This window comes from Planococcus citri, chromosome 2 (assembly GCF_950023065.1).
Source record: "Planococcus citri chromosome 2, ihPlaCitr1.1, whole genome shotgun sequence".
NCBI lineage: Eukaryota > Metazoa > Arthropoda > Insecta > Hemiptera > Pseudococcidae > Planococcus > Planococcus citri.
Window position 1 is genome coordinate 58,220,820 of NC_088678.1, and position 13,588 is coordinate 58,234,407.

The 13,588-nt window shown below is 34.1% G+C and overlaps 3 protein-coding genes across 5 annotated transcripts; 1 reads left to right on the forward strand and 2 right to left on the reverse strand.

Annotated features, from left to right (window-relative positions):
- Positions 1-52: 52 nt before the first annotated feature.
- On the reverse strand, positions 53-2,965 carry LOC135836688 (CWF19-like protein 1). The gene is made up of 11 exons (XM_065351662.1): positions 2,444-2,965; positions 2,202-2,362; positions 2,035-2,136; positions 1,744-1,961; positions 1,554-1,666; positions 1,179-1,486; positions 1,026-1,093; positions 794-909; positions 575-719; positions 337-494; positions 53-262 (listed from the first exon to the last, which is right to left on the reverse strand). Exons 1-11 carry the CDS (start codon positions 2,461-2,463, stop codon positions 124-126), a joined length of 1,548 nt encoding a protein of 515 aa, XP_065207734.1. The 5' UTR covers positions 2,464-2,965; the 3' UTR covers positions 53-123.
- Positions 2,966-3,238: 273 nt separating this feature from the next.
- On the forward strand, positions 3,239-6,427 carry LOC135836689 (fibroblast growth factor receptor substrate 3). 2 transcript variants are annotated; one of them, XM_065351664.1, is made up of 4 exons: positions 3,239-3,779; positions 3,891-4,014; positions 4,098-4,349; positions 4,421-6,427. In XM_065351664.1, exons 2-4 carry the CDS (start codon positions 3,928-3,930, stop codon positions 5,069-5,071), a joined length of 990 nt encoding a protein of 329 aa, XP_065207736.1. In that variant the 5' UTR covers positions 3,239-3,779; positions 3,891-3,927; the 3' UTR covers positions 5,072-6,427. The 2 variants fall into 2 exon arrangements, with proteins under 2 accessions (XP_065207736.1, XP_065207735.1); XM_065351663.1 differs by having other exon boundaries at positions 3,239-3,702.
- Positions 6,428-8,967: 2,540 nt separating this feature from the next.
- Positions 8,968-13,309, reverse strand: LOC135836695 (serine/threonine-protein kinase grp-like). Of its 2 annotated transcripts, XM_065351674.1 has the most exons (10): positions 13,021-13,306; positions 12,580-12,702; positions 12,278-12,501; positions 12,132-12,196; positions 11,929-12,054; positions 11,716-11,851; positions 10,422-10,631; positions 9,646-9,836; positions 9,436-9,567; positions 8,968-9,352 (listed from the first exon to the last, which is right to left on the reverse strand). In XM_065351674.1, the coding sequence occupies exons 2-10, from the start codon at positions 12,639-12,641 to the stop codon at positions 9,152-9,154; spliced, it is 1,347 nt and encodes a 448-aa protein (XP_065207746.1). In that variant the 5' UTR covers positions 12,642-12,702; positions 13,021-13,306; the 3' UTR covers positions 8,968-9,151. The 2 variants fall into 2 exon arrangements, with proteins under 2 accessions (XP_065207746.1, XP_065207747.1); XM_065351675.1 differs by lacking the exon at positions 10,422-10,631 and having other exon boundaries at positions 13,021-13,309.
- Between the last annotated feature and the right edge of the window lie 279 nt (positions 13,310-13,588).

The window sequence follows — 13,588 nt, forward strand, 5'->3', positions numbered from 1 at the left end:
GCCAGATGCAATAGTTTGAGTTGAATATAGATTAATCGTAAATTATTTAAGATGACCGTGTTTGTTGTTATGTATTGTCAAAAATGCATTATAAAATTGTACATTACATTCTGCGATTTGTTTTTACGCAGTGAAATCGTAACTCGAAAAATCATTTCTGAATGTTTTGAGAATATCTTCTTCTTCTTCTCTAGATGTGGGACAATTTCTCCACTCGATTCGGTCTTGTAAATTCAATAATCTCTCATTCGCTAGTACTTCTCTGAAATTAAGAAAATTGAAAATTGAATCACGAAACCGATCTATGAGATTTTTATTCTGATGAAATTATATTACCGTGCGAATTGCAGGGGAAAGAATTTTTTGATACTGTGCATTAGCCTATATTCTCCTATTTCTACGTAAAAGTAGGAACTATCCGATGTTGAAATATCTTCCAGTTTGGCGGTTGATGGCACTTCCGTTAAAGAAAGACCTTTTTCTTCAGCCAGATCCTGGAAATAATGATAATCAATTTCAAAGTAATTATTTCATCTCATACTATAATATAAGTACTTCCATTATTAAATATTACCATGAACAAATCTCTCGCTGCTGCAGTTAATTTAGATGGAATCGGAATTACTTGCATCTGATAATGAGGAGTTTTGAAATTACGATCAAAGAAAACTGGTACTTTTCCGCGACTTTTACAGTAAAGAGTCAATGATTTTTTAAATCTATCGACGAAGTTAAGGAAAAAACTAAATAAGTAAAAAATTTAAAAAAGCATATTGAGATATGAAAAGGATACTGTTCAATTTCATCACGTAGTGACTTGGGCATTTCAGAATATACTCGGTAATGAGCAATAGGTAAAATCATCACATGATCAGCAACTAATCCTCCTTTTGCCAGAGTCAGATAAGACTGCGAATACCGATGAATAATATTAATAAAGCAACCAGCGCAAAAATAATAATAACAAACATTACTAAGTAAATGATAGTGAAATGATGATAAAATGAATGTCAACATTTGCGTACCTCCTCTCCTATACTAACAACCAGATGTTTTTCGAATTTTGGACTAGCCAAACAAAACCAGCAATCATCTGCAGAGAAAAACCCGCGATAATCAATTTGAACATTGCTCAGTAAACATTTGAAATTAATAGAAATTCAATTTTAAATTCTTACCTTGACTGACGTTCATAACTTTTTGTTTACGCAGCTCGAATTCTTCATTTCTATTCTTACGTTTACGGTTTTTATCACCACGATCTCTATAATTCATGTCATAAAAATATTGCTGATGCTTGACATCATCTTCGAATGAAAAAGGACATTCTGTCGTATCCGTAGTCAACTGATACAATTCGTAATCTCTCATGTATTTTAATGGCTTCACATTCATCGCGTACAACCACTTCTCCTTATTTTCATTGGCAACATTGGCCAATGCAATAGGTCGAGTGATATGATCTCCAAATCCAGGGATTTGATTTCTGAAATAAAATATTAAAATTAACGAAATTTGGAAGGTTGCTACGAAAAATGATCGGCAAAACTTACTTGTATGGAGGTCGTTCATAATGACGTTTTTCCAAAGCGAAGAAATGATATCTAGGTTTGATCTGATACGCTAATTTTGCCAGCAATACAGAACCTTTAGGAGGATTACTAATCTGTAAATTAAATGTCAAAATATTACAATTGTATAAGCAAATTAACACCACTAAATTTTAAATTAAATTTCACGTACAGAGTTTTTGCCTAAATCTGTAATACCAGCAGGCCACTGGGATGTTAACAAAATATCAGTTCCACGATACGTCGCTTGCTGGCTTTTAATGCACGCTGTTCGAACTCTATCGATATCGTCTTCGGTGATTTGGCATTCTTTACTGAGTTTAGAATTTTCTACTCCACTCACGTATGCTATTGTTAATCCAGAATTTGTATTGAAAACGCCTCTTTTACCTGAGAAATACACGAATTAGATTCACCATTACATTAGACATCAAAATACATGTAGAAATACGGAATACCTTACCCAAGTAGGTAATATTGTGAGCTAATTCGCAACCATTGACTTCGGGATAGTGCTTCAGGAATGTGGCATCGTTGGGACCCAATACATACGTAGAAATCGGGCCTAATTACAGAATATTTTGAAATGTATCCAAAAAAACAATAATAAAGCTATGCAACACAATATACTTTTTAATTCGCCGGATTTGTAAGGAGAAAATTCTTCGTCCGATGAACCAAAGAAGTTTCCAACACAGAATAGGTAATCGAATGGTCCAGATTTCTTGGTGATATTATCCACTCGGGTAAATAATTTTTTGAATTTGCCTTCTACGTCTCCACAAACTAATCTGCAAGAAAATTTTTCAATTTATCTTTCAAAAATTTCGAACATGAAAACACTCGTCAAAAATATTACTACCTATACTTACATTTTAAGTTGCTCAGCCATTGCTTAAAGACGCGAGTGTAACATTTTTTACGAACAGCAAGAGAAACTCACAGGGTATAATTTTCAAGAATTTTTCTTCAAATCGGAGTATTTTGAAAATTTTAAATTTTTTAAAAACGACTAGATAAACGAGAAAAATATGAAACTGATAAAAAAGATAAACACTTCATCAGTTCACCTTTTTGATTGCACTTGAAATAAGTCACGGAAATTTGTAAGTTATGAATTTTTAATTTCAATTTTCGCCAAAAATTGTGAGAAAAAATTGAAAATTTTGATTTTAGCTGTTGACTAGTTACATCAATACCATACTACGAAGTTTTTTTCAATCAGTTTCTCCTTCTGAAATGGTTGAAATTGAAAATTGAAATGGTCGAAAGATAACTTCAACCTCATTACCTTATTCAGTTGGCAAAAAAAAGTGACGACACTACTCATTTTTTGCGAAAGATGGGCTTGATTCTTCCCTGAAATTAAAAAAAGAAAAGTCCATAGTTTTTTTCGTGAATATTGAACTCTAATGATAAAAGAAATCGTCGGCTAAGTGCGGAAGGGTGCCTCGTGCAAATCGTTACTTGATACCTGTGTAAAACTGCCTTTCCACACTGAGCGCCATCTATCAGTCCAAGTTCAAATCTAAAGGTATCTTCCGCGATGGGAAGGGTGCCTTGAGGTAACATAACTTTTGGTTTGAACATTTGGACTGATAGATGGTGCTCAGAGTGGAAAGACCGTTTTACACAGGTATCAAGTAACGAGTTGCACGAGGCACCCTTCCGCACTTAGCCGACGAAATGCGAGTTGATTATTTCTAATTATCCTTTTACTCCGATTTGTTCTTGTTGAGGCACACATTTCAGTGGAAATGTAATTTTACAAAATTCGTGAGTTGCAACGTGAATGACGAATTGACGACGAAAACACTACGAATTCGGAATTACGAACATATACGCATCAACAAACGTCTCGCTCATCTCAATTCGAAGATTTGTGATAACGATAACTAACGTTGCAACCTTGCAATCAAATGCACAGCTCTCAGTCTCAATTTAGTGCTGTTTCGGCTTAATTAAAACAAATTTAAACTTACACTTCGTTAAATTTCAATGAGACTACATGTTGTGTTTCTTCTGTTACATTTGTAATCGTTATTTATAGTGATAATCAGTGTAATTACACCTTCACCAATGATTTCTTAGAATCTCGTCGGAATCACTTTTGACGGCCGTTTTCGAAGAAGTGAGCATTTCTATTATGTCGTTAATTTAATTTCTGAATTACTGCACTAGATTCAATTGAATTTAACTGGCTATATAGTAGGTGTTACGTTTGATCTTTATCATTAGATAAACTCAATCTACAAATTGAAAGCTTCTATTTTTTGTACTTCATTTTGTTTGCTAATCTCGAACACAATATTTTGCCAGGTAATAGCTATCGAACTTACTTCTAGAATGCTCAAAAATGGGTTGCGCTTTCCGGAAACCAGAAACTGTTGATCCTCCTGATCTTGATACTAATGATGAAGAGGATGACGGAAACTTCTTTGGTGTAAGTAATCGACATTTTTATTTTGGTTGATACGTAGTCGAGAAGCTATACTCACCTTTTCTGCATTTTGTATTTTTTTGAAGGTTACTAACATTGATCAGGAGGGAAATGATCACTTACCGGGTAAAATCGAAGTTACTCCGGAGTTCCTGATACTCCATCAACCGAGAAGACCGCCAATTCAATGGCCTATTCGTACTCTTCGTAGATACGGTTTCGAATTTAATATTTTTAGTTTCGAAGCGGGTCGTCGTTGCCCAACCGGTGAAGGAATATTCGCATTTAGGTGTGTTCAAGCTGAGCAGCTGTTTCGACTACTACAAGCTAATATACAAGTAATTTGTTTACATCGTATCTTTAACCTACGGATCAGAACTCGTATTATTAAATAACCTGATTTTTGCAGAGGAGCTGTGGTAATCTTAATGTGCCGCATGGTGATATTTCGCAAAGTAATTACCTAGAACCTAGAGCTGTCCCTATGAATCGTTATCGTCTAGAAAGTGTCGGTAGTTCAAGTAGTTGTCCTCATACTCCTGTTTCTCCGGGTCTAGTATCGTCTCCTATATACAATTTCGAGGAAAGAGACATCAAAACGAAGAGCGATGATAAGAAAAATTACTCTCCGGTAAAAGTTAAAAATTCAGCTACTAGTAGTCCCCTCTACATAAACGTTGAAACTGGAATGGACGACGACGGAAAAGCCAGCAGTTCTCAAAATCCTTACTTGTGTTTACCTGAGAAATACAACAAACATTACTTAGAATTGCCTCCAGGCAAACTTTACATGGATTTGCCTGCGGTTGAAGGGCACGTTGAAGAGTCTCCTGAAAATAAATTAGAATACATTTTGGTTGACGTGGATTCTAATAAAAAACCTTCTTCGCCAGCCGGACAACGTCCTACTGAAGCGAGTAAAGTTTCTGTAGGATATACGACAATTGATTTCCAAAGAACTTGGGCTCTCCTTCAAAGCACTAAACCAAATATTGAAAACGACATCGGTTGTAAGAGGAGAACTAGACATAATTCAAATCTTTTTGGAGTTCATCGATAAATTGGTTGTTTGTAATGCCGCTATTATTTTCTTTTTTATTTGAATTTTTGTACGTTATTTATTTTTATTGGACGTTGTTTTCGCATAAAATCATTACTCAGGGAGTGTTTAACCTTCTAAATTGATTGTTTGTGCCATATTTAGTTTTCAGTTCTACAAAATGTTTTTTACTATCCTATATTTTTTTGTTTTTTTTTTTGGTTCTCGTTTCTCTTACCAAAAGCAACAAAAAAAATGTTATATTTATATTGAAAATGGGGGTTGTTTGTTAGGACCTGATAATAAACTACTTAATTTTAAATACCGTAGCTATTTTTGTTAAATACTCACGTCGGAACTTATTGTGTGATGCTATGATAATTGGTTTAATTTTTATTTGTGTGTTATTATGTGCATGATATTATTTGTTATATTCTTAAGTGGGCGGTATTCTATAATGTTCTACTTCGACGAATTATTATTTACATCGAATTCGCCTTCGTCTTATTCCAGGTATACCTGCCAACACGATTCAAATGAATGAAATGGACATGAATTTCGTCTGTAACTAGTCAAGATAAACGTAGTCATATTGTCATAAAAACTGAATCTATATTTTTACTGTCCATTTTTCCTTTTAATAATTTGATACGCAATGCGCAGTATACCTGAAGACGATTTCGAAATCGTTTTAATGTACCTACCTTACAATATCGAGTAATTTCACGTAGGCATAATTCGATGTTACCAAACCTATCAGTTACTATTCATTTCCGGTTTGTTACGTGGAATTATTCACCTCAAAATGTGTAAATTTTTACATTCCATCTCAATATCTAAAAATATCATCGGTAACATTTTTATATCGCGCGTTACGTTTAATTTTATATTTTTTTATACTTGAGAATCTCAAAAAAAATCTCATCGATGTAAATAAAAAAGTCTTCGTTCATGTAACCGGCTTCGATTTAAATTAAAAATAGAAACATTTAAATTAGAAATGAACTCGTTTTCTAGTCATTTTAAAGTTAAACCAATGATGAAACATGACAAATAATGATCTCAATTTTAAAGAAGAAAAAAATACTCGTTTTAAAATTGTTTTAAAAACAGTCACTAAATTAATTTTTGCACAGTTACGATCGTTTTTTCTACATACCTATACATTTTGTAATTAAACGTCGAGCTTTTTACAGAACATGTTTTTTATCTATTGCTCAAATTCGTGTTCATAAGTCGCTTCAACTCTTTGTACCAACCTTGATGAACCCTTTGTGAACAATGCTCTGTAATTTTTGGTTAATTCTGAAATGTATTGTTTTATGTACTTTTTATGTGACCGGATAAATGAACAATTACAATGCTATTTGAATGTTATCTCGTAGTTCGTTTTTTATCCTCATATATCTACTGGTAAAGAAGGTTTTCTATCTGTGTGAGAATATGTTGATAAATAGAAATATATTGTACCTAGAGGACGTACCAAGAGATGGAGAACGTCTTTGATTTCAAAAGCAAACATTACGCGCTCATTATTGAGTTCATAGGTTTTGTAAACAATCTGAAATGAAACTCATATTCGAGCAAAGAGTGTCGAAAATCTTGATAAAATTTCTAATTCTTCTATTAGAAGATGTTTAGCAGTTGATGGAAATAACTGTAATTAAAATGTCATTCATAATCATAACAATTTATCAATTATACGAATTTAACATGCAACGGAAGCTAATCCGAAAATACTCAATTTAAACATTCAACAAAGCAAATTCTAGAACACAATGAGCGATTGAGCGATGCATCTCCGCTTGATTCTTCGTTTTGTTATAATCAATAGATAGATATCTTCCAACGTCGAACAGTTTTTTCGGGATTTTTTCTTCGACTTTCCTATTGAATATTTGAACGCTTTAATTTATAATACGATGAAGTCGTCACTACGAATAAAGCAGTTGAAAAATTAAGGAACGGTTAATAATACTTCGGAAGATATTGGCGAATTTTGATATAATGTCTGCCTGAACTGAAGAGTATACAAAATCATCGATAACGGTACTAGCAACATGAAAATTTTTTTTAAAAATGAGAAATGAAATTGAAAAATTTTCGCCGACTAATTGTTGATTCCTGAAACAACAATTACACCCAAAAAATTCGCAACGATTCAAATACACACACATCTTCTCAATTTATTCATCGATTCTCCATTTTCCCATGAGATGATTTAATTCTTCATAAGTAGCTTAAAAGCTAGAGTTGGTAATACGTTTTTTGCTAAACTTACCAGTTTAATTGAGTTCGCATAAAAAACACGCAAACCTAACCCTATCATTGTAAGAGAACGCCGGATTTTGCTACAGTTAGGTTAGGTTAGCAGAAAATCGATCGGATTTTGCTATAGTTAGGTTAGGTTAGCTAACCTAACGTAACCTAACCTAACGAGAGCAAAAGCGAACGAACAAACCTCACGTTAGGTTAGACTTCGTGTATTTCCGTTAGGTTAGCCTTCGGGCAATTCCGTTAGGTTAGGTTAGCGTTCGTGCAATTCCGTTAGGTTAGCCTTCGGCTATGTTCGAGTACTTTGAATAGATTCGTTCATATTTTCACGCTTCACAGCTTTTCTACTTTATTCGTTTTAAGAAAAGTTCAAAGCTGTGTAATGAAGAGATGGGAACGAAAATGAAATTCTGACGAAGAGATAAAATCTGAGGATTTACATGTGACCGATGAAACTGAATGAATGGATGAAGTGGATATAAATTCAATTTTCAACAACCTTCAATGCTTTAGTGGTCCTTTAAAACCTCTTTCACCGAATTTCTTCTCATATTAAAAATGATTTAGTTTCTATTTTTCTCTATTTCCTTCTTCGCGGCGAACATTACATAAATCTCCATAATTTATTTGATAAACGAGAACTCGTAAAATTAAAAAAAAATTGAGATCAAAAAGATCGAATTTTCACATTAAAATTGATGTTTGTTTCACTTTTCAAAATCACAAGTTTTCCAAAGCTTTTTCCCTCGCTTCGGGCCATTCACATAGGCGCCGCAACCGGGGGGGGGGGCGGAGTGGCCCCCCAAGCAGAATTCATATTTATGTAAAAAAAAAAACAGACTTTTTAAAAAAATACCATCATCACATGCTAGAAAAAAAAATGAAAATCTCGAAAAGTTGAAAAGTCTGGTTTTTTTTAGGAAAATGCAGATCAGTGCAATATTTTAGGGACTTCTAAAAATGAATTTTTCAAGGAAAACATCCGTAGTGATGAATTTTGACCACACTAAAAAAAACCATCGTATAGATACCTCTTTAAAAAACGACTGATTTTTGAAAGAAAAGATCGGAATATTCAAATAAATAAATTAATTAAAAGCCTAATCCAAATTTAATGGGAAGAAGTTGGTGAAGGGTAACAACAAAAAAAACAAACGTACTACTTATAAAAACGAACGATTAAGTAAATCAGAACAGAATAAGTCGAATAAAATTTTTACAACAAATGCCACAAACGTGAACACATTTTATTGTTACCAAAAAGCAAAAATTGTTAAATTTGTAACTCAAAATAATTCATTTCAAGGCAGAAAACGAATTTTTAGTTCATCTAATGAATAGTTGCTATTCATACGTATTCAAAGGCGAAAAATTTTTAAATTGTAGAAAAGCTAGCATTAGCGTATTGATGTTTACCGCTAATCTAATGTGTCGAAATGAACGAATTACTTTTTAGACAAATGAAGAGGTTATACGGGTTTGATCAAATTCAATGAATTGTATTCATTTTCTTTTCGCTATGAAACCTACTCACATTTCATCGTAGAATTAACGCTTATATCCTGAAAAAATCGTCATCTTCCGACACTCGCGTCAAACAGACGATCACTAGTTTGTGAAAATAATAAATACTTGGAAACGAATTTAAAACTGATGAGGTATATCGTTTACTCACTCGAAATATTAAAATCTTACATTTATCACATATAAAATTTGATATAAAAACATGGCACAGGCACAGATTAAAACGTAATACGATAATTAAAAAAACCATATAAAAGTACAAAATAAAAAATCAGTCTCAACAACGCGTTTAAAAGATTAGATCTACGAGACACAAGACCAAGAAACTTGTCCTTTAACAATAATCGCATTCAATTCTTTACGGACGGCAATAAAACATCTTTTGAATTCCAATCCACATCCTTTGGACAGCCTAAAATCCATCAAAGTTCTACCATCCATGTCTAAAATACTCGCTTTGAAAGTCAACGGTGATTTACGACGATCCAACGTACTAATGGTAATCTGTGAAAAAAACGAGAAAATCAACTCGGTAATGAAACGTTAACAAAGATTAATCAATAAAATGAAAAATTAGCAACACGCACCACTCCAGCGGAAAAAATTTTCCACGAATAGCCTAGCTTTTCAATTATTTCGATTAAGCAGGCCGCACCTTGGTCCACGTTAACGGTAACGAAAAATCTAGTCATACGTCGAACTAATCTTTGAACGCAATTCTGCAACATGTAATAATAATCAAGATTAAAACACTTCTAATGAAACGTCAAAATAATAACTGATCATTCGACACGAACCGTGTTAGCGTTAGCTGGTTGCGACAATAATAACTGAGTTGATATAAGCAAATCATCAATCTGCGTAGGTTGCGAGAACGAATATCCATTATCGAACATGGAATCGTGAGTTATCTCCATGTTACACGAATCTTGAGGCTGAGATTTGCATAATTTAGACTCGCGTGCGGAATCCGTAACATCACAAGATGCTAGTGAATTAAAAAAAACGTCCAATTATGTTCAAAATAGAAAATAGAAGAATAAATTTACGATGTAAGATTACACACAGAACACTAAGTAATTCAACACTAGGATAATAACAAACTTCAATTACAAACTACTACTAAATAACGTTCATCATACTAACCGGTATACGAAGCACAAATAACGCAGACAATACTACGAACTTTGCTTTGGTAAATAAGCTTTATGACTTGGAGCGTTCACATCTCACACAGCTTTCTACCAAAGTAAAGTCTGAAGCACGATAAAAGCAATCTTCAAACTACGTCCATGCTATGGTCAACAAGTATACGAAGAGTAAATTTACAAACACATACGGGTTCATTATTCCGTTATGTTCACCTTACTTCATTCATTCGATCAATTCTGTGTGAACTTCGAACACCATGCCAAGATACCGAATAAACCTGAGTGATATCATTAGTACCGCAGGTGTCACTCAGTACCTGAGATGGTGCTTCTGTTCGTATTCTTCTCCGCTTCTTTTTGCAACGAGGAACTTAAAAAGTAGAGGGGAAAAAATACGAATACTCGAATGACTAAGTACTTACTGAAATTGTCAGAGAAACGTTTATTATACCAACGATGGTCCCTGATTTTGGCTATTGTATACCGATCTTTGGGCGATGGTACTAAAATTTTTCGCACAAGAGATAACGCTATCGTGTCCAACTTGGACCAGGGAGTAACTTGCATGTATTTGTCACTTTTCCAATTTTTGTACTCTTCGCAATCGTTCGAAGGCTGATCCCACGGTAACTCTGAAAATTAATACGAAAGATTAAAATGATGGATTTTTTTTTATTCGAATTCGAGGGAAGTAAAAGTCTAACTCTAAATTCTACTTTACACAATGGAGCGGTGTAATAACGTTAGATAAAACAATTGCTTAAAAATAACACAAGAGAGGTTTCGGTAAATACACAACTTCTGCTTAGATACAAATCATTCGAAAACACATGTTAAATTTTAACAACAAAATGGGTACTAGCTAAAGACAAATTTGATTAAAGGACATTAATGACTTTAACGTGACATACACAATAACTAAGTACATCAGTAGGTCAGTACACATTGCGTTCTTTCGAAAACTAAGAAAATTATTGAAATAAGAACTAAAATTTTCAAACTCCATCCTCTCTTTCCATCCAAATGCAACAATACCCCTTTCAGTTCAACACACCTCCCTCTAGGCTTCATTCGTCATTCGCAATTTCAAGAAGTTCTATTCATAGGCGAATATCACAATCCAAAAAACTTTATTTCAACGTCCATTTTATAATTTAAAAAAAAGTGATTCGATAAAAAGCTGGTGCTTTCCGACTGTTACACTAAATCTGCGTTGCGTAATACTAAGCTACCATTTAAAAAAACGTTCTAAAGTTTCACTCGATACATAATTAATAGTAAAAATTACACTAGCAAATGCGTGATAAACGCGATTTTATCTAATACGAAAGCGATAAGCCGTTGATACGAGTACAAGTCAATTTGTATGATTTTAAAAACTAAATACGGTTAAAATTAACTTGAAAAAAAAATACAATATACATTCTCATTAGTACAAAAATGCAATTAAAAATACTATGGTACAATTAGATATTAACTCCAAATCGGTTACAGGATGATCAGTAAGGTAAGGCAAAAAATGTCATGATAGCTTCGGTATCTAGCTTAGGTGCATATAACTAACCTACAGCTCGAATACCAAAGATACCAGAACATTCAATCTTCGCATTGTTGGAACGTTGACACTACACTAAATCTAGAAATGTTAGTAACTACAAATTGAAAATTACATTACACAGGCCACACGTGTAAACTTGACAAATTCTTTCAACTCACCTCCAGCTAATAGGGCGACTAAAATGATACCGCAAGACCAGATATCTACAGGTTCAGCGGCGTAAGCGTAACAATTCAGTAAAACTTCCGGCGCGGCGTAAGGCAAAGTTCCACAACGGTTTTCTAACAATCTTTCCTAAATACGTTAATTCAAGGGTTAATAGCATTTTTTTAAAATAACAAAACAAAATATCAAACTAAGAGATAATTTACCCTGCCGTCGAGTCGAAAATACGTCGCCATGCCAAAATCACTGATCTTTAAATTTCCACTGTCGTCTAACAGCAAATTTTCTGGTTTCAGATCACGATGTGCGATTCCCCTGGAATGTAGATATTCCTAAAATTTCAACCAAAAAAAAAACACTAATTATGAAACTGTTACACACACGAGGCGAGAATACGAATGACACTTACAACACCGGATAACAACTGTTGGAAAAATTTCTGAGCTTCGCCCGGTAACATCCCAACATCCGGCTCTACCACATGAGACAAAATAATGAGATGTTCAAAGACGAACCTAGATAAACGCGATACTGAATATTCACCTCTGGACTAACCAATTCGGTCAAATAATTCTCCACCGGAGGCATATTCGAGGAAAATGTACACACTCGTGTCATTCTGTCTTTGACCATAATAGCCTATGATGTTCGGATGCGAAAGATCTTTATGGATAATGATTTCTTTTCTCACGGCTTTTACGACGTTTGGGTGTTTCGCCAAGTCTATTGTTTTCATAGCGACCGCACTGCCGGTATTTCGGTTCGTCAACAGCTTCACCCTGGAACACGTTTCGATTAGTACACATTTACAAAGACTAACGACGTATCGCAAAGTTCGTAATCAAAGTAAGTCGTACTCTCCGTAGGATCCTTCTCCTAAGGTTTGCACAATAGTCCATCCTTCAACAAATTCGGTCATATGGGCGTGTAAGAAAAGATACTCTGGATGAAGTACTACTTGCGGTAAACTTCAGATTCGCCTGTCAATGAAACGAGGTTATTAGAGAAAGGCCTACACCCATAAAATCACTCTACAACAACATATGCGATGAACTGAAAAAGAACTGCATGCAGCTCTTGATTCAATTCATCGGGAACAACAATTACGTAAAAGTCACTGGGTTTTCACGTGTTACTAAGGTGTAACTGAACTCTACGCCAGCAGCACGTGGTTAGCTACTACGACGGTGATAAGATACTTTGAGAACGATAATTCGAAAAAAGCATTTGACCGATTTTAAAAGCCAATTGGACTGTAACTTTTTTCAACGTACGAGACAAATCAACAAAGTACTTACAGAAAAAACTCGAACAATACCTCTGGAAAAGAAACCGCATGTCACGAAAATAGCGGGAAAAAACAATGGATTTTCAACATAAAAAGGTGCTTTTGAAAATATTCATCACTTTGAACGTTAAAAATCAATCGAGTATCGTTTAACGACAACTTTTTCACAAAATATTGACAAACTTTAAAAGCATGAACCGAAAATTTTCTTCACAACCACATTTTTCAATCAAATTCGGCGTGCGAACTTCTCAATCAATGAGAAACACCGTGATGAAAACGTTTTACGATTACTTTCACCCCGCCACTACTTTCTTCGCCTAAAAAAATTCGGAACACATGTTTTTCAAAACGGAATCCAAGGTCATCATTTCTCTATGCTAGTGCTGCCATCTTTGCGAACGTGAAAAGTCAATCGGGTAGGTATTTTTGAATGGTAAATGGTAAACACGAATGTAATTACTAGTAATTACGTTGAAATATGAAAGAACTTTCCCAATTTGAAAAAAAAATAAAAAACAAAGAAAGCAAAGCAAAAAGCTCGGATGGGATGGAAAGCTGAAACGCTGAAAGATGAA

What these genes read in the sequence shown, in the direction of transcription:
- LOC135836688 (XM_065351662.1), bottom strand. Translation starts at nt 2,463, where the DNA reads ATGGCTGAGCAACTTAAAAT. An exon ending in AGTTATGAACGTCAGTCAAG is followed by an intron (nt 1,094 to 1,178) that starts GTAAGAATTTAA and finishes TTTTCTCTGCAG; the next exon opens with ATGATTGCTGGTTTTGTTTG. An exon ending in CTACGTGATGAAATTGAACA is followed by an intron (nt 720 to 793) that starts GTATCCTTTTCA and finishes CTTCGTCGATAG; the next exon opens with ATTTAAAAAATCATTGACTC.
- LOC135836689 (XM_065351664.1), top strand. Translation starts at nt 3,928, where the DNA reads ATGGGTTGCGCTTTCCGGAAACCAGAAACTGTTGATCCTCCTGATCTT. An exon ending in ATGACGGAAACTTCTTTGGT is followed by an intron (nt 4,015 to 4,097) that starts GTAAGTAATCGA and finishes ATTTTTTTGAAG; the next exon opens with GTTACTAACATTGATCAGGA. An exon ending in TACTACAAGCTAATATACAA is followed by an intron (nt 4,350 to 4,420) that starts GTAATTTGTTTA and finishes TGATTTTTGCAG; the next exon opens with AGGAGCTGTGGTAATCTTAA.
- LOC135836695 (XM_065351674.1), bottom strand. Translation starts at nt 12,641, where the DNA reads ATGACCGAATTTGTTGAAGGATGGACTATTGTGCAAACCTTAGGAGAA. An exon ending in ACGTTTCTCTGACAATTTCA is followed by an intron (nt 9,837 to 10,421) that starts GTAAGTACTTAG and finishes TTAATTCACTAG; the next exon opens with CATCTTGTGATGTTACGGAT. An exon ending in AACCAGCTAACGCTAACACG is followed by an intron (nt 9,568 to 9,645) that starts GTTCGTGTCGAA and finishes TACATGTTGCAG; the next exon opens with AATTGCGTTCAAAGATTAGT.